The sequence below is a fragment of the Podarcis tiliguerta genome (assembly GCF_965153285.1).
Source record: "Podarcis tiliguerta genome assembly, chromosome: 3".
Classification (NCBI taxonomy): Eukaryota; Metazoa; Chordata; class Lepidosauria; order Squamata; family Lacertidae; genus Podarcis; species Podarcis tiliguerta.
In genome coordinates, this window is record NC_139536.1 from 82155186 (window position 1) to 82175512 (window position 20327).

Genomic DNA, 20327 nt, shown 5'->3' on the forward strand with positions numbered 1-20327 from the left:
GGTCATTTAAAGCTCTTGGCAAAACCGCAAGCCTTGTCGGATTGCTGAGAGCCAAAGTTTAACATAAAATAGGGGATATATCATGGATTAGAAAACCATCTAGAAGCTCCAAGGGAAGTTTGCAAAGAATCACATCAACTTCCACCTTACCGTCAAGGGATGATGAGGAACCCCTACTCACCTGGGTGCAAGGTGGAGAGGTAGCAATCTGACTCAGGCTGCAGTGCTAAACACACACCCAGCCCTATCCTAGACATATTAATTGAGAGCTAAGTCACAGAGTCCAAGAGAAGTACGACTAGGATTGCAGCCCATGCTGAAATCCAGTTGAACCACACATGTCTTGGTTTGTGCAGCTAACTTCACTCTGGGTGTCAAAAACAGTTCTAAAAGTGACAAGCAGTAGAATCTGCAGCAATATTTGGTAAGGTCATGTGCTTTTATTGTAAAACTGCAAGAAACAGATCTTGTTGCAAAATGACAAGTTCTTTCAGAAAAAAAAGACTCAGGGAGGAAATCTAGCTAATCTTGAGCTCAATCTGCATTTGGCAAATTCCCGCTGTCTTAAGTGATTGATTGAATGATTGACAAGAAACGCTTAGACATGTTTCATAATGTTTGCCAAGAAGGGATGCACAATCTAAAAATAATAACAGTAGGAATGCTATCAGCTAAGACAATAATTCAGCAGAATTTTTTAAAATACAGTTTTTAAAAATTAGTTGGAAACAGGAAACCAAGTAAGACTCTTTTTTTTTTTTTGTAAAGTCAAAATAACAATTAAATATAATGAATGTACAGTTAGTTTCTCAAGTAACCTAACAGAACAGTCAGTTTGGTGATATGCTCCCAATTAAAACCTGAATGCTACATACAAGACAGCTGTAGAAGTTCAGACTCATATCTTTTTTTATTAAAAGTTACTGCACTATCAAAATTAATCAAGCACACTGGACACCCAATTACTTTTTATTTTATTTCAATTAGAGATATCTGTCAGATCCTTCTAATGCCTATGCTTGAGAACTCTGAAAATCCTATTTCTTTAGTTTTGCTATATTTTTCTCTGCGGAAAAAATACATATGGAATCCTTTAATGGTTGGACAGATATTTGCTTCCATGAACAGTTCTGTCCATGCCAGTGAACTATTTGCTGATTACATTCAGCAGCAAATAATTCACGAATAATGTTACATATAAAATAAATCCCACCACCACCATGGATTTCACATAGAAGCAAACAGTTTCTCCTAATACCACAAATTTACTGTGTTTCTGAAATCTCTGTGTCTTGCAAACTGTTTGATACACACACTCTGTTCCATGGATTACACTTGTTTGAATGAGCACTCATTTACACTTTTTAATAGATAGAGCAAAGAACAGATTCACAAAAGGTGAGCTTGCTCCAATTAAACAAATACAATCACTAAATGGAGAGGCAATAATGTGCCTTGGCAATCTGCACATGGAATTCAGGCTTGCTATAATTTTACACACTGTATACAGAAAGATGGGACGCAGGTGGTGCTGTGGTCTAAACCACAGAGACTAGGGCTTGCTGATCAGAAGGTTGGCGGTTTGAATCCCCGCAACGGGGTGAGCTCCCATTGTTCGGTCCCAGCTCCTGCCCATCTAGCAGTTCGAAAGCACATCAAAGTGCAAGTAGATAAATAGGTACCACTCCAGCAGGAAGGTAAGTGGCGTTTCCGTGTGCTGCTCTGCTTCACCAGAAGCAGCTTAGTCATGCTGGCTACATGACCCGGAAAAACTGTCTGCAGACAAACGCCAGCTCCCTCGGCCTATAGAGTGAGATGCGCACCCAACCCCAGAGTCATCTGCGACTGGACCTAACGGTCAGGGTTACCTTTACCTTTTTATACAGAAAGATACCTGTGTCAAAGACGGAATTTATTTTCATCTGGTATGATTTTAAAAAAATAAAATAAATGAAATCCGTTCACTGTGTTGAAGGGTCCCCAACCTTTTTTTGGGCCCAGGGCATATTTAGAAATCTAATGAATTGTTGTGGACACCACAAAACATCAATTGAGGACCCAATAATGGTAACCCACCCCCAGGGAACAAAGGCCTAGTCTTTTATGGGTGTAAAAACTGTGCAGGGCAACATTCTGAGATTGTAAAATTGGTCACAACTGTATTGATTCCAGGTGTAGGTAGGCTTTGGCTCAGGCATTGGGTGTATATCCATTCTCAGGCCCCTGTTGGGGTGGGGGGAACGCCTGAGCAGGGTCAAACCTGGAGTAGAAGGACCACCTCAAGACAAGGGTCTACTTACGTGGCCCTCTGAGGCTGCCAGTGGAAGTTCTGTGGCCCATCTGCCCCATTCTTGGCTTCTGGACAGAGACATCACTCTAGACCCCTCCAATGGTGCACCCTGTAGCCAACTGTAATCCTGTAGCCAACTGCAGCCAACTGTAATCCTGTACCCAATGACCGCCTGCTTAAATAAGGAGGCTTAGCAACCTCCCAAATGGTTAACAATGACTTTGGTGGGCTATCTTGTCCTCCTTTGCAACCAGCCATGGGAAATCCCCAGAAGCTGGTCACAAATGGAAAGGCCCTTCTTCTACATGGGCTGCAACCACTGCCCACTCCAGTATCAGGTAAGCTGCCATTTCACAGAAGAAAAATGGGCAATGCTCAGAACTTCACCCTTAAACAGGCAAAACATCCACAACCCTCCCAAAACAAATACAATACAATACCACTGAGCAATGGCCGTTTTCTGGTCACCGACTCCAACAGGCCTCCTTGCATACATTATATTCTTCAAAGGACTACACACTATATGTGCCAGCGAAGTGTCCCTGGGTGATGTGTATAATGTTTGATGTTTTATAATGTGCCTAGGGGCAGCGCTGCCCCCCAAAAGTCACCCACCTTGCCAAGCATCTCCAAGGATACTTTCCCTGTGTCTGCTCACCAAAAGCTGTTCCTCCCTGCTCTAGGGCAGCTTTATCCATGTAAGACCATTTTATCAGTCCAGTGGCTGCATAAGATGCACTATACCTCTGAATACTAGGCAGACGATTACCCTGATACATTTGGCTAATGACACCACATCTGCTTTTGCCAGAACAATTTTACAGGAAGTAAACAAGTCTGTCTGAGAGAGAGAAGTGACTTGCCTGTAGCAGTAAGAACTGGGTAAGAGTTGATGTGTGTTCGAACAACAAACCCTCGAAATCAAATCCCCATCAATTAAATTCTACTGAAATCAATTTCCATCTCAGATCCCTCTGGAAATTTTACACCTAGATTATCTCCGCTATTCATTCCCCCTTAAACGAATATCCCCACGTCATTCAGTTGTTTCACAGTTCCTCTCCAAACCATTTCCCCTTCCAAAAATTGATACCCAACAAAAGTATGTTATTTACATGCACCACAATTTCATAAAGAAATATCATCACTGCATACAATATATACATTCACAATATTTGCACACAATAAAAAAAACCCCACATAATAACCAAAAGGACAAATCACTGGCTAACTGCAATATTACTGCTTTTCCTTTAAATGTCTGCGTAAGCCTGGCAGCATAGAAATGTTTTCAACAAAGGTTAAAAAATTAATACTGAAGACACCTGCCAAATCCCTATTGGAAGACTGCATTCCACAAGACTGGAGCAATAAAACTGAGAGCCTGGTGTCGTGTTGACGTCAAACGAGCCTTATCAACTGGCTATGCTGCTACAGATGATATCATTCATGATATCATTCATCGAGCTGTGATGGTAGGGATCAGGTACACCTTAAGTACTCTGGAGCTAAGTTTGTAACCATGGCTTTGTAAGGTTCTTTGTAAACAAGAACCTTAAACCTGGCTCAGTTGTATTAATTTCATGCTTCCTTCCCAAAAAACACATTTGCATTTTCCCCTCTCTGACCCCTCTTAAAGAGACAAGGTTCCCAGTTTTCTCACAGAGGCAAAAACCCTGTCTTTGCAGTGTGATCCAAAATGTCTCTATTTCCTTGCCTTCTTCAGTTTCTAGAAGAAAGAAAGCAATACCATTTAAGGTAAAGGGGAGGCCCAAGTAGCTGCTGTGCAATTAGCAGACAAAGCCATACCTCATTGCCCAGATAAGCCAGGCTGCCTGTATCATTGAACCCTGTTCCATACTGCATAGGCATCCGTTTGTAGCTCAACAACCATCTTTAGGATTGGGGAAACTGGGCACCCATTTAGTGCACTGACAAAGCTGCTTAAAAAAACAGTTAAGATATTTCATAATTGATCCAGTCGTGTACATGTGCATTGATTCGTAATTATTGTTCAACCCTCTTTCATCATGGCAGATTTGGTACACTGTTTGCATTAAGAATATACAGTTGCCTATTAATCAAAGTAGCATTTGAACTCTGGCAATTGCTCTGGCTGCTCTCAGTCACAGTTAATATAAATGATGTCCATTCAAGAATGGAGTCATGCAGACATCCAGAGAGTTCGAAATGGGTGTAGCGCATATATTTGGACTCTACGGATAGGAGCTTCAGGTCAAGAATGTGAAATGTACATTCCCCAACCTTCTTTTTTCCAACTAGGAGACAATCAGCCCATTCTCTATTCCCAAATTCATTGGGTTTATTTATATTTTAAACAACTCAGAAATGAAAGACATGCTGTATCAAGCAAAGGATGGAAGCCAAAGTGAAAAGGTGCCCTGCATGAATTTTTTAAAAAAGGGAAAAAAGACAGGTATAGGCTGGTCTTTTTATTCCTAATGGAATTAATACATGAATCATGACTTTAATAAGTGCCATCTGTTTGTTAATTGTACTTTGCAAAGCACCAGGATTTTGCTTTCTTGTTTAATAACAAAACAAGTTAGCGGCTACAAAGGAAAGTGCAGATGTCATGAAACACCAGGATCCTACAACTTGAGTGTTAGGAAAATCATGGTTAATGCTATGCACATATTAATTGTTTCTGTTTCCAGGATCTAGTACTTAACTCGTGGCATCAAAACTGTACTAAAAGATAGCTAATATTAATTTTTTGATAGCAGTTGCACGATCCTTACATTAGAAAAATGTTCATTTGCAAATGATCCATGTGGGCTGACACAGAGCATGGTCAAGGTGCCAAACAATGGTGCTGGCTTGCTGAAGCTCAGCATATTATCTGGCTCTGGTCAGTATATGGATGGGAGATTCAATGGGACTCAATGCACATCTAAGTATGCTGTATTTGTATGCAAACCTAAATATGGTGCCTTTGACAAACTATGTTGAGTATTTTGAGACATCATATTTTATCTATAGCATCCCACATGAACCTATAAGCCCATTTGCACAATTCAGCCAGCCAGCATTAAACATTTTAAATTCTGATTGGTATCAATGGGAGATTTCCGTGCAATCAATCCTATGCATGCTTACGATGCCTACTCAGGAACACGGTGGGACGTACTTCTCAGTAAACACAGGAACACACTGTTAAACACATGCATAGCTACAGACCTTTACTGCATGCTGGATTGTGTCTACTCTTTATGCGTATTTCATTGTTTTTCTGACACTTCAAGAAGGTGATAATATTCCAGTAGTGTTTCGCCCGAGGCATAAATTCATACTAATATCTCAAGGTTGCCATGTATCTAAGGCTATGAAAAGTTGCAGGATATGACAAAAAATATAGCAAAATCTATCATTTCTCCACAATTGCTCACAGGCCTAATAAATGGTCAACATTTTCAAATCACTCCCTTATTTTGAAACAGGGTTTCATGGGTGCACTGGGAACCCAAACCAAGCAAGAAGAGGGCAAGCAGTAGTATTTCTTGTAATATGTTTAAAAACACACACAACAGCCCATCACGCATCCAACAAGCTCCTTCCAAACCACTAGAGACAGTTAGTTTACTGGCCTAACAGGCATCTATGCGTAGGTAACAGAACTTCCTCTTCTTCTTCTGTTCCTTTCCGCTCCCTGCATCCCCTCAAAATTGGTGGGGTGGGGGAATGCTCTGGAGCATATTTGGAGAGTGCAGAGGAAGGAGAGGAGATAGAAGTCCCATTGTGCCACTAGATCTATGCATTCAGAGCACTGGATAAGACCCCCAAAGTCTGCACACATCATATGCATTGTCCTTAACTGCCACTGAGCCATGGTAAAACTGAGCACCATGTGAAGATACAAACTCTTGGTTGCCAGAGCTTGCTGTTATGCTAAGAGGAAGCTAGCAATCCATCACTCTTCCATTCTCCCTGAGTCTTACCATGGAGAACTGACTTTGCAAGGGCAGTAGTGGTGGAACTTTCACACACAAATTTCCTTGCTCCGTTGGAAGTTTTAAGGGAGGATGTCCAGTGGAAGGTGAAACAGAGGGAGGACATGTGGACCTGATTCTCCAGTAAAACTTCCTCCCCTGAAAAGACACAGGTGAGTTCCTGCCTTCGCCAGCTGCTTTGGGAGTGAGGAGTGGAAACAAAATGGGTGAGAGAGGGTTGAGTGAGAGGGAAGAGAAGAGAAGAGAAGAGAAGAGGGGATAAAGGAAGAAGATAAGCAGTGGCAGTGCTGAGCAAATAAAGAAAGAACCCAATTTTTCCCACCCATAGGTGACTTGCCTGAGCCCCTCTGTGAGACTTAGGCACTTCCCAGACAACAGTGACTTTCTTCTGAGCTGGCTCAAAGGGAAGGTAAAGCAAAGGGGGAGGGATTCTTTCTTTCTTTTTTACAAACCACATCTTATTTTAATAGCTCTACATTTAAATGCCACTGTTTAAAACTTAGATTTAGCAATGCATTTCCCCTCACTCAACCATTTCCTCTGCAGTTTAGCTGTTTCAGATGGACAGAACAGGAAGGGTCCTGTTGCTATTACACAAAATGGCAAAACTCTCATTAACTGAGGTGGAAAGAGATAATTAGCCCCAAAGGATAATGTGGTAGGGAAAAATAAACTACTGTAATACGCAGTTGAAAAACAATCAAGTAAGAAGTGTTCATTTCTGTCTCACACGACTTGCATATTATAAAAACACATGAAGATAGCAATTTTTGTCTTAAAACGATAAAAAATTCCTCTTACCTTTTTATGTGCTAATGTTTATTAAGGTGAATTCTGGAGAAAATTCATACTAAATTACACTGAGAAAAACGTGAGTCATTGTTCCAGCTCATGATGGTCCTTAATTTAGCTTCAAAACAAGAGCAATGAAGTACTAAAGCAATGCATTTGTGAGAAAAAGATCTCTTGTGATGATGTTAAACTTGGGGCTTATGTTTTAATGATTTGCAGGGCTTTTTTTCAGTCAGAACTCACTGGAACCTCTCAGGTGGGCCCCATTGCTATTCTAAGAGAATGAAGAAGGTGTTCATGGTGAGTTCCAGCACCGTTTTTTCTAGAAAAATAGCACTGATGATTCGTTAGGCTGTAATTAGCTGTTGTTTCCCAGATCTCTCTTATAATGTGAAGAGACAAAGTGTGCAGTACACATGGAAAAAACACTTAAAATATTTTTTGGCAACTATACTTTAATTTCTCATGTAAAATATTGATTCCCTCTGCCTACCACCATATAGCCAACTGTTTTATACTTTGATACCCAAACTATTCAGCAGTATCCCAATCATGATGAACTACAAGTAGCTAGCATATTCATTATGACTAGTATCCAACCAAATCATATAAGTTGTTCTGAAAGGTATGGATGAGGCATCCAATACCACCTGGTCTGATTTTGTGGACTCTTTTTGAGGGCTAAAGAAGAGACATAAATTGTCTCCTTTCATCTTGTTGCTTCCTCTATACTCAACCCTTTTGATTCTAGAGAAATCAAACTATCTGAGTCTATGTCAGTAACATCATGAAGGAGAACACAGCCTGCAAAATTTTCATGGAACAAAGCTTCAAATTAAAGTTAACCAGTTAGAAAAGACAACAACATTGAATAGCAACTATTTTCAAAGACTGAGAGAAGCTGATATGCATTGGAACAATTGGTGCATCTGTATTACAATCATTTTTCAAGAATTTCCATATAAGTTTGCTCCAGGGGGAAAAGCCATAGAATATTTTCAGTTGCCAAAACTGCCATTTGCAATTAAAAATTAAAGCTGCAGCACTCATCCCATGCAGCCAATTATCTAAAGGTAGCTGGCAGTCGTCATTGTTTACGGTGCTGCTGCTGTGTCATGACTTCATTAATCTGGGAATTTATATTTTAATAGATTTAACATTGTCAGATTTATTTTCAGCTAGGCTCATATTTGAATCACACTCACAAATAACAGTAGCAAAAACCCTGCTTTCTTGGCATTCCTCCAAGCTACCTCACCATCTCATTTTTGGAGCGTTATAGTCCAACAGAACAAAATCATTAAAGGTGACAAAAAAAAAATTGCATAAATTTTTCTTGAAACTGTTAGAAACACTAATTAACATATAGATACCAACTTCCATAAGTCGCATCTTATTCTACATTCCCAGTAAATACAGCATCCCTAGAAGATGTTACTGGTCACTACAGTATAGCATGTACATCCCTGAAACTTGATATAAATCCATCCTTCGCATGTATTCACTAAAAAGGCTATTTTTAAAACAACCATCCAAAGCAGTTGTATCTTTGCAGTAGCAACCCAATATAACACAAATGGAATACACATACATCTGCAAAATTCAATCACAACTACTCACAGAACAAATTGAACTTCAGGGGTAGTATCTTGGGCTTCACTGTAAGGTTAGGAACTGAAGCATAAACTCCAATCCTGAAGGACCCTCCTCTTCAAGTCTTGTCCTACTTCAGCATAACTTTCATTTTATTGAAAGGTGCACCTCTTTGTCAAGCGATGGAGTGCAGTGTTGATTTTAAGACTGTTTTACTTTTGTTCCTGCCACCATCTCAATTTTGTTGACAATTCCGATATTCAGTTGGTTGATGTTTCATTGTTTCAGATTTAAACACACTATTCATTACAACTTTTAGTGAATATATAATCCACTCTGGTACCCTTGGGTGCTCTAGAAACCTGCAATGGGTAGGTAAGTTCCTACTTAAGCGTCTATTAAATTGTGCTCTGAGGCTGCTCAGTGGAACCTACTCCTGAATAAACATCCACAGGCTTGCAACTGAGTGTACAGAATAATGCAAATCTCCTTAGGTATCTTAAGACTGATTTGTTGAGTAATAAAAGTTTGATTAGTATATTACAGTAAAACTGTGTTTAGTAATTACTACCATTATTGAGGGACTCATATGTTGAATTACAACTGTGTAATCCAGGCGGGTGCTATTCAAGCTCTTAATGATCAAAAACGATTTGTCACAACAGGGGAATAAAGTATTTTGTTGAAAGTCCAGTGAAGGAAACATATGAGGAACAGACAGCAAAAGCTAATTCTTCAGTTTGCAAATATCCAAAATTTGGATATTTGCCAAGACTTTTCCTTATCTTTTAAAGACATTTAAACAGTCCTCTCAATCTTTAATGAGAGTTTTGGAGCCTAGCATGTCTATACATTTATTTTTCCCTAAGTTCCTTTCAATCAATTCAAAAACTTAAAAAGCTACTTTCCAAGCAAAATCTAAGCAAGTAAGATTTATACAATAAACAAAAGCTACTAAAGTTGAGAATTCGGGGGGGGGGGGCGCACCTTGAAAACCCATGCAATCTGCTGACTGCCCCAACAAATGTTTATACTGTTTTTAATGTGCATTCATTCAGAAACCATGAATAAAGTATCTAAAAATAACCAAGGAGACAAAACTGTTACAGGAGACTGTAACAAACAAACATGAATCTAAGTGAATGAATGGATGCGCCAGAGATGCAATATACTCATTCAGAGATATTCAAAGCCCAAGGGAGAGGAAAACATTTGCTTCCGATCATTCTCTCAATTAGATCTTTTCTTCTCTTCCTGTTTTTTCCTTTTTGCCCTACAGATGATACCAAGCCAGACTCCATAAAATTGATCCCTAAATGAAGCTGTGAATTAGCTTTCAAAATACCTTGCAAAATTCCTCTTTCACGTGTTCCTGAGCTTTGTTCCGAAGGGCTAACAACTATATTGATACCCTATACATAATCAAGTTCCTAACTTCAGAATACTGTACTTCAGATTGTCAGTGCTCTGTCTGACAGTTGAGCCAAATATATATAGACGGATCACACATTTGCAGTCGACATTAAGCACAAAAAAGACAGAACTACCATTTTTTAAATTTCAGGCTACCAGTCACTAGCACATGTAAAAGCTGTACTTGACTCTTAAAACATTCAGTAAGTGTTGGGTGGGGTAGGGGGAAAGCACAACTTAATTTCTCTTAATTTAATTTCAAGTGTTATATGGTGGTTAAGCATAGTTAAAGGGTTTAGAAGCGGTTTTGCATATGCACCCCAAGGTAACTTATACTTTCCCTGTGCCAGCTATCATTCCTTTTGGTAGGAATTGCATAGAACATGTTATACCATTCCAGGCAGAAGGGACCTAGAAGAATAACGACCCACGCATCCAACCCAGAAGCCAAACACTAATACTAGGATAATGGAATAACTATAACCTATGGCTAATGTTGGCACGTGGGTGGCGCTGTGGGTTAAACCACAGAGCCTAGGACTTGCCGATCAGAAGGTTGGCGGTTCAAATCCCCGTGACGGGGTGAGCTCCTGTTGCTCGGTCCCTGCTCCTGCCCACCTAGCAGTTTCAAAGCACGTCAAAGTTCAAGTAGATAAATAGGTACCGCTCCGGCAGGAAGGTAAACGGCGTTTCCGTGTGCTGCTCTGGTTCGCCAGATGCGGCTTAGTCATGCTGGTCACATGACCCGGAAGCTGTACGCCGGCTCCCTCAGCCAGTAAAGCAAGATGAGCACCACCACCCCAGAGTCAGCCACGACTGGACCTAATGGTCAGGGGTCCCTTTACCTTTACCTATGGCTAATGTTAGAAATTGTCAGATAGAATAATCACAATGAACCTTCAACAGAATTGAAGGAAGAAAATCTCCAACACTCCCAACCTACGGCTATCTCACATAAAAAGTTCCTTTGGAGAAAGTGTTATAAATTGAGGTTTGCATATAATTCAAGAATATCACAAATCCTGAGGTAATGCAGGATGCCTCTGAGGTGTTTGGGGGTTGTAAGAGGCAAAGCCTTTCCCCTTCTCCTTCCTTTTTCCTTATGTATTGTGTCTGTTCAGATTGTAAGCCTGAGGGCAGGGAGCACGCTATTAATGATTTTTCCAAGTACATCTGAGATACTTTTTAGCTAAAGCTAAACGCCTTAAGTAAACAAAGCAGGATCCTACAAGCCAGGTACGAGTGAAATAGGGACTCAATGATCCAGGCAACAACAAAAAATGTATCTGCTGAAATCTAAAGCAATTCTCCAAACTTACCATTATGCTATACAGTGGTACCTCGGGTTAAGTACTTAACTCATTCCAGAGGTCTGTTCTTAACCTGAAACTGTTCTTAACCTGAAGCACCACTTTAGCTAATGGGCCCTCCTGCTGCTGCCACGCCGCCGGAGCACAATTTCTGTTCTCATCCTGAAGCAAAGTTCTTAACCTGAAGCACTATTTCTGGGTTAGCGGAGTCTGTAACCTGAAGCGTATGTAACCTGAGGTACCACTGTAGTGAGATGATAGGGGAAGGGTGAGCAAAACCTAGAGTGAAGAGAGGGTGTGGCGGAAGAGCTCCACTGTGATTGACAGGTCTAGCTTGTAAAAGGAAGGAATTGTTTTACTGGTGCTCTCCAATTCCAGTACTTGTGGAGGGATATCAGCTTCCCAAGGTATATCTCTAAGCAATAGAGGAAGGAGCAGGGAGGGAACCACTGCTCTCCCAGCCTCCCAACACAGTGGGTCATTGCCGCTTACCGAGAGGGGAGGCGTGAGAGGCTTGCAATGGTGAGTAGCAATAGAGCCAATACAACACTGCTAGGTGCCACACCAAGCTCCCCTCTTGGAAAGTGTCAGCCACCGATTGTACCTGGAAGACAGGAGAGCAATAGTGCAGCAGCCCACCAGGCACTTCTGCCTCTAAGCTAAAGGAAGATGCCAGGACAGAGAGAGAGGAAGAGGGATCTCTCTTTGGTAACTGAAAGACCTACCATGCAACCAGAGGGAGCGATTTTACATGGAAAGTGAACCCTTTTTAATTCTTTCCACTCCAAAATTAAAGGTTCCTGGCACAAATCTCCCTGGACCTATTTCTCTGCATTGTGGCAAATTCTTACCCAGAAGCTAATTCCTCATGTCTGCAGTTTTCAGGCCACTTGGCCACAAAATACAAAGGTAGACTGATTCCTTGTGTACACACCTTGAAAAACAGTGATCCTTCTGAAATTTAGCAGGTATCATTATCTCAGGGGGGCAACTCTGTCTGCAAATTTCATCCAATTCTGGCCGAAAATAATAATAAACAACTTATGGGGGGGATGATGTTCCTGAGTTCTGCAAAAAGAAACCCAGCTGCCCCCCCCCGCCCCACCTTTAATCCTATGGTGCTGTTATTGGAAGACACAAGATCTACCCACCCGGGAAGAATGGCAGATGAAGTTGATGGACTACATGGAACTGGCGGAAATGACTGGCAGAATCCGAGACCAGGGAGAGGAGTCGGTGGAAGAAGACTGGAAAAAGTTTAAAGATTATCTACAGAAATACTGCAAAATTAATGAATGTTAAAAGATTGCTGGAATGAAGTTATATGGCTTTAGTAGAAATGTTATAAGGATTTAAGTATAAATAGATTAATGGAATTTTAAAGGTAAAATAAGGTTAGAATGTGTTAAGATAATTATAGGACAGATAACAGAGGAAGATGGAAAGGAATTGCTGAAACATTTGACAGAAGTGGAATACAAAAAGGGAGGTGTGAGGAGGTCGGTGAAATAAGTGAATGAAACATAAGATATTGAAATTGTTTGAGTGTTTTAAATTGTTTTTGTTTGGTTTTGTTAGTTTAATGTGTTTAGTGTTATGTAGTGTCTTTATATTGTATTGTATTGTTGTTGTTGTTTGGTTTTTGTTTGGTTTTGTAGTGTTTAAATTGTTCAAAAAGCAATAAACATTATTTAAAAATAAATAAATAATCCTATGGTGCTGTGTCACAAATGCTCACAACTTTTGTGGCTCACAGCAATTTGAATACCTGCCTCCCCAAAGGACAAAGACAAAATCTGTGTCCCTTCATCGCTTGCAACATTTTGCTTTAAGCCACAAACATTTCTTTTCTGGAGAGTGGTAGTGCTGGGTGCAACCAATGCCATCTTGTACAGAGAGGGAGGGGTGTGTGGCAAAAGGCATGTGGGGAGGGGAGGGTGCTGCTTGTGCGCACTGTCATCTGGTCAGCATCTCAAATGTACACACCTGGACTTTACTATGAATTCAACTAGGCTACAGTCAGATCAATGATGGCTTGGAGGAAGACACACCAAATAGCAGTATTTCGTAAGAAACTACAGGATTGTGGCTATAGCCATGTGCACATGGATTCAAAAACCAGCAATGGACAACGGTGGCAAGAGTCTTAATACCACAAGGATGGAAGAATGAGGAAATCCCAACGAAAGAACTGTGGCAAGAAAAACTGATGGACTATGCGGAATTGGCAAAACTGACACATAAACTACGTGACAAGGATAACTGTGATTTTAAAGATGAATGGGAACCTTTTACGAAATACTTGAAGAAGCAACAAAATGAACTGGACTCTTTGGCAGGTTTTGAATAAACATTCGCAAACTTTATTGTAATATATAGATAGATAATTTGAGGATCTTTACCATTTTACTACATGCAGACAGAAAGATGTGTTGAGAAACCAGAGAAAGGAGCTGAGGGAAGTCCGGGGGTGCGGTGGGAGGTTGGGTTTTCTGTTTAGGGGGGGAGGGAAATGGAGGGGGGGAAACAATGTGGATGATGTATTTTTGTTAACGTTATTGTGTTGAAATATCTAATAAAAATTTTTAAAAAACAAAAACCAGCAATGGAAGTGTACTAGAGCCAAAAAGCAGGCATAGCCAGCCATTGGTGTAGACAGGAAAAACTGCACTTAGTCTCCCATATACAGTTACAACTGACTGCAGGTGCAGATGCTCTGCTCCAAATTCACTTTTTAAAAACACACACAGATCAAACAGCAACTACACTACTATGAAAAGTAAGTGTGGAAAGGCCCTCACTTCTATCAAAAGGAAAAATGGAGCAGATTCCAAAACTGCAACAACTACCCTTCTGAATTTTGGAAGGATTCATGCCCTCAGAAGGGGCAACTGTTCCTGTAAACTTCACCTAATTCTGACAACAAATAAATTAAGTTATATACAGCCTCCAATTGGGTCAGAGCTAGATCAGGCTGTTTTTATAACCACCAAATTGGGGTCCAAACTGAGTCTTGTAATCAGTGCATGCATCTAGTTCTAAGGTGGTTACTTTGCTGCACTGGGCTAGGGGATGCCTTTCTTCATGCACACAGATGCAAATTGAGATTAAAAAGACCTAGTCCTGTTATCAGGGGGTATAGAACTAAGTCTGTTCTTCCAAAGGGTTGTATGCTACCTAGCATACTCTTAGCTGTTCATCCTGGCAAGAGTTTAAGAAAGAGCTGGAGATGAAAATACTTTAGGTGAATTCAAAGATCAGAAATAATGTTTATAACACCTGCTGATTGTTGGCTGGTGCAATTCTTTGGTTTCTCAGTTGCTGTACAAAAGCCTTCAAGTTCACGGTCCAGGCCCAACACATTTCAAAAGCAAAAAGCAGCTATTCCGCCTAACTGCTTTCTGCCTCTTTCTGAGGCAACCGTAAAACAATTGGCTTTCAGAGCAATACTGTCTCAGACAGTGGAAGCAGAACATAAACATCATAGCTAGCAGTCATTGATAGCCATACCCTCCATTAATTTGCCTAATCCTCTTTTGAAGCCACCCAAGTTGGTGGCCATCGCTACTTCTTGCAGGAGCAAATTCCATTGCTGAACTATGTGTTGTGTGACAGCGTGAAGAAGTATTTAATTTTGATTGTCCTGAATCTTCCAACTTTCAGCTCAACTGGATGTCCCCGAGTTATAATGTCATGAGCAAGGGAGAAAAGCTTTTCTCTATTCACTTTATCCACACCACACATAATTGCATACACCTCGATCGTGTTCCCTCTTTACTTGCCCTTTCTCTAAACGAAAAAGTCCTTAATGTTGTAACTCGCCTCCTTGCCTTTTTCTGACTCCTTCCCAGTTCCACAATATCCTTTTCGAAATGAGGTGACCAGAACTATAGCGCAGTATTGCATGTGCAACCACACAACAGATTTGTATAAAGACATTATAATACTGGAAGTTTTATTTCCAATTCCTTTCATAATGATCTGTAGCACACAATTTGCCTTTCTCCATGGCTGCCACATACTGGGTCAATATCTTTATCGAGCTATCCGCTACAATCCCAAGGTTTCATTCCTGGCCAATTACCCCCAGTTCAGTTCCCCATGAGTGTATATGTGTATGGAGGGGGGCATGTTTTGCCTTGACACAAATCACTTTACACTTGTTTCTACTGAATCACATTTGCCATTTCACTGCTCAGTTTTATCCTGTAGATATCATATGCAAATCCAGCTATCTCACTGCTCACCCCTAACCCTGTTGCACGGAATGGAAAACTGACTTCAATGGAGATGCAGAAATCATGTAATGCAATGTATAAGATAGTGAACTGTTACGACCTGGGAAATCCATAATTCAAATCACATCTTGGCCATTAACCAGCTAGGTAGCTTTATGCAAGCACTGTTATGAGAACTGATGGGGCATAGTGGCTAGGAGACAGCACTCCTAATCTGCAACCGTGTGGTCCATGAACCTGCAAGACGGCCTCAGGCAAACCTCAGTCACACCACCCTCACCTGCAATACAATAATATTCACCTCACTGTGTAAGGATTACAACCAGATAATGCATGTGAAGTGCTTTGAACACTTGAAAGTTCAAGTGCAATATAGAAGCATTCAGCACTATTCTTTCAGCCTCAGACCCCTGTCTGCAAAATGGGGAAAGTAATAGTGGCCTACTTTGCAGGGCTACTGAAACCTTGAAGTACTTCGAACACTTGGATGTTCTATGTAAGTGCTATTATTGTAAATGAAAAGAAGTTTGCGCAATTTGAGTGCTGCATAATGACAGCAAGAACATAGTTTTTAAACACAGTCTTTCTTTTTCCTCAGAACCTCCCTCAATAGCTTATATGGTTGCTTTTGTCATAGTTATGGATTTTACAGCCATTCTATAACTCCGCAATTTCCAATGGAAAACTGCTTTCCAAGAGCCATTCCACAAACCCATTATGGATCATTCTTAAATCGCTTCAGATTTCTCTCCTTTGGACTCATTTGCAGCATGCGTGCATTATTACTGGTTCCTCCCTCTGCATTATAGAGAACCAGTATGTCCTACCTTTCCACCCCAACATTCTGAAAAAGTTCTGTTTGTTCCACCCTTGGGGAAAACCTAAGGCATTACACGCCATATTTAGGATCTTGTCGCCTATTGCACCTTTCAGCACTTCTCAAAAGGGAAGAGCCTGTGCCCCTCAGAACATATCAATTCAGACCCTCATTTGCCCCCTGCCAGTGAACCTGGCAGTGCCAGGAAATATTGCCATATGTCCCATATTTTCAACTACGCAACATCTGGTATCATCACATATCAATTAACATGAAAGAACTGGTCCCCACCTTAACTTTCACCTTCAGGTTTTCACAAGTACAGTCATTTAAGTGAGGCTGTCCATCCTTCTACTATAAGCACAATTAGAAGGGATTAAAGCAGGCTCTCTAAGGACACTTTCACACATGACGCATACAGCCTGGTCACATGTATGTCTTCCTTGGAAGTAAGCCACTCTGCATTCAAGAGACTGGCTTCCAGGTAAGTGCATAAAGTCTTACATCGTTTTGGGATTTATTGGTTATTTATTGCAGTTTTTGTGCCGTAATTTGGAAGCCGGCTAGGGTGTGCATTTGGCTTTCATGTTTCTCTGTTCAGCTTCCTGCCTCAAATGAAAGGCATCCACAAGTGTGGACAGGGAGCTTTTAAGGGCATGATGTGTGAGAAGAACCCAAAGAGTGACAAAATGTATATGGAGAATGTTTTAGGTGCAACCAGCTTTTGTTTTTCTTGCAGTAAAGAGTGGGCTAAGAAAACAAAACAAAACACTTTAAATAGACATTTAAAAACCCAAGTGAAGTCATCCGGAGTAGATGATGCCTCACTTTGAGACAGCACCACATCTGGGTAGCACGCAAAGGCTGCTCATTGCAGAGAACCATCGCCAAGGTAGTCCGGCAACATCCCACCGCGTTAGAACCCACCGCACTCCTCAACCCCCCCCCCCGCCACGGGCGCGCGCACCGGCCAGGTGGGCGCCCCTCCCTCCCAGGTGGCCCTATCAACAGCCCCCTGAGCGCGCGTCCCGCGGCGCTACTACTCACACGAAGGCGTGGTAGATGAACGCCCAGCCGCGGGGTCTCTCGAGCACGTTGTAGAGATAGTTTTGCAGCCTCCTGTACTTGGCGTTCCGCCGGTAGGTCGGGTTGCTGCTGTAGGAGAGCGGCTTCCCCAGCAGGCTCATCCGGGCTCCTCGTTTCTTGCCTCGCCGGCTCTCCCGCAAGCCGCCGAGCCCGCCGCCGGTGCCCAAGAGGAGCAAGCCGTCCCCTCGCGAGGGCGCCGAGTTCAGGAGCACCCTGCTCCGGCCAGACTCCACATCCTTCATGCCGCTGCCCCCGCCGCCGCGACACCCCGCCGGGCTGCTCTTCAGCCAGAGCCCGCCGGCGGAGCCGCCCTCGTCGTCTCCTCGGCTGTGGCTGCGGGGCATGGCATCACGGCGGGGGCAAAAGCGGCGGGTCCCCGCTTGGCTGGAGGGCGGAGGCGAGCAGCTTCCTCCGGGCGCTGAGGAGGCGACGAGGAGAAGGCGGGAGAAAAGAGACTGGGGCGGCTGCAGGAGCCTCGCGCTTTCCCCACAGCTCCCGCCGAGCAGGAAGGGGGCAGGCAGAGCCGTGGGGGCCACCTTGCCACACGCAGCAGGCAGCAGGCAGCGCCGAGGCTTCTGAGGCGGGAGAAGAGAAAAAGCGACGGCTCCTCTCAGGCGCGTCCGCTCTCTTCAAGCTCCGGCTCGCTCGCCTCGTTTCCCCCCGCGAACCGCTTCGCCTCCTCAGATGCCGCCTTTAAAACAAAAACAAAAAAACACCGTATGAAACTTTGGAGTTAAAAGCGAGCGCCTGCGAAGCAACAGAGCGCCGCTCGGCTTTCCGAGCGAGAGGGGCGCATCCACAAATAACACGAGGATAGTGAGTTGCTGCTTTGGAGGAGGAGGGAAGGAGGGAGGGAGAGGAACGACGGCGCGGGGGGTGGCGAGCCCAGAGAAAGAGAGAAGTCTGCTGCTGTCTTGATTTATAGAAATTGGAAAAGGACGGCCAGGAGGGGGGGAAGCCGGGCTGCCTCGGAGAGAGGCAAACTCACGCCCAAGGCTCCTGCTGCCACCTTGGCTTGTCAGCGCACTTTGCAGGGCGAGCGCTTCTCCGGCGGGCGGGCGGGCAAGCAAGCTGTTGCTCTCCGTCCAAGAGAAAGTGGCAGCCACATAAAACGGACGAGAGCAGAAAGTCGGAGGAGGCACCCAGACGCGCCCTCGGCTTCCTGGGCCAAATGAGCAGCAGTGTCTGTGTGAGAGAAGGCGCAGCTCACGGCAATTACGCCATAAGGAAATCTCCGCCGGAAAGTCATAAAGCGGCCTCAAGAGTCAAGCCCAGTAGCAGCAGCTCCTGGCGGCGGCGGCGGCTCCGTCGAAAGGCACCATACTCTGTACATGCATCAGTTTTAACGCCTCACTCTCTGACGGGTTTTCATTGCTGCTCGCCCTTGTTAAGAGCACCGCGCAATAAGCGCCCCTTCAGCTTGGCATGCTTCGCTTAGCTCCCCCGAGACGACGAAGCAGCGCCGTCTTGGGAAGAGAGCGGAGCCGGCGTCGACCTGAAGGCAAAATAAATCCACCAGGGCGGGGAAGGCGGGAAAGGGACGCCCTCCTTCGGCGCTTGCGAACTCGCGCCAAGTTGCAGGAAGTTTGCCCGGCCTGACATGCAAAGCGAAGAGGGCCCGCGGGACCGCCCGACGTGAGCAGGGGGGAGGCAGGGGGGCGGGAAAGCTCCCGCTGCTAAGAAGGCAGCGGCTGCCTTTCTTTGGCTCCCTTCGCGGAGCAGCGCCCGCCAGAAGCGCCGCCGCTTCTTCCCTCGCTCATTGTGGCGCTCATTTAAGGAGCAGGTGGCGACTCCTCGGGGCTGGAGGAGGCATCCCGCCCCTTCCCTGAGATCCCCTCCAATGCCAGAAGAAACACCACGTCCCCAGGGCCGCCTTCGCTCTCTCGCTCTCAGGCGACGCGACGCGCGGTTGGCGGGAGACGCGCTCCCACGTGACGCCCAGGAACTTAGGCGCGAGGCGGCTGTGGCCAAGTTGGGTCGCTCCCTCGCCTCAGTTCATCAGAGCCGTGAGGAAGGGAAGGTGGCCTGGGAGGAAACTGCGTGGGTCGTTTAAATCCAGAGAAGTACAGGTGTGGCACAAGTAAAATATCATGAAACCCCAGTTGCAATTCAAGGTTCTCGACGTTTACATCGCGTTTCTGCCCCTTCTTTTCCAGCACTTGCCATTCTCTAGCAAAAATGGGAATTCTTCCTGTAGCTTAGAGCTTTTTCTTTTTTTTCTGTTCTTTTTTGCATACTGCTGCTGAAGCTCAGCGTGACATTCATTTCCAATGTCAACTGCACCCAGCCTTGCCATCTACACGCAGGCAAGCTTGCTTTGAAAAGAAAACAGGTCAGGAAATGATGCTGTGACAACAAGTGTAGCATGGAGGAAGAATGATGAGCCTCTCTGAACGTCTAACCTCCGTCATCGCTGCCACTCTTTCAGAGTAAGATCCTTCGCTCTTCAGTGTTCACCTTTGAGCGCTGTTTGCTTTATTGTCAAGATCATAAAAAGTAAACTGGAAAAGGGCTAGGACCCACTGAGAAAGCTCTTGATGTCCATTTTTAAATTTAACTTGTTGGAGTGCTTTGTTTTGTTTTGTTGGCTTTTGCAAAGAAGGCATTAAGCCATATTAGCTGCCTCATCTGTATCTGTAAAGCATTGGTTTGTACTGTTCCGTTCCATTCCTGTGTGGAAGGAAAAGTGTCATATTTTTAATGCACTTAGGGTATGTTCACATTACTGCTTACTCTGCATCCAGTGTTCTCCAGCTGCTTGTTTTGAAGTCTATTGATAAATACTGCTGTTTGATGTGTTTTTCCTCAAACTGACTA

The 20327-nt window shown here is 43.5% G+C and overlaps 1 protein-coding gene and 1 long non-coding RNA gene across 3 annotated transcripts in view; one reads left to right on the forward strand and one right to left on the reverse strand.

Annotated features, from left to right (window-relative positions):
* KCNQ5 (potassium voltage-gated channel subfamily Q member 5) overlaps positions 1-19388 on the reverse strand; it is a 249935-nt gene extending 230547 nt beyond the window's left edge. Inside the window, exon 1 of one of the 2 annotated variants that reach the window (XM_083431158.1) lies at positions 17472-19388. In XM_083431158.1, coding sequence (XP_083287284.1) covers positions 17472-17854 — 383 coding nt within the window. In that variant the 5' untranslated portion in view covers positions 17855-19388. The remainder of the gene's footprint in view (positions 1-17471) is intronic. The other variant, XM_083431161.1, reaches the window with a different exon arrangement.
* Positions 19389-19483: 95 nt separating this feature from the next.
* Positions 19484-20067, forward strand: LOC310673204. The gene is made up of 2 exons (XR_014508906.1): positions 19484-19579; positions 19667-20067. It is a non-coding gene; the product is annotated as an uncharacterized lncRNA (long non-coding RNA).
* Positions 20068-20327: the final 260 nt, after the last annotated feature.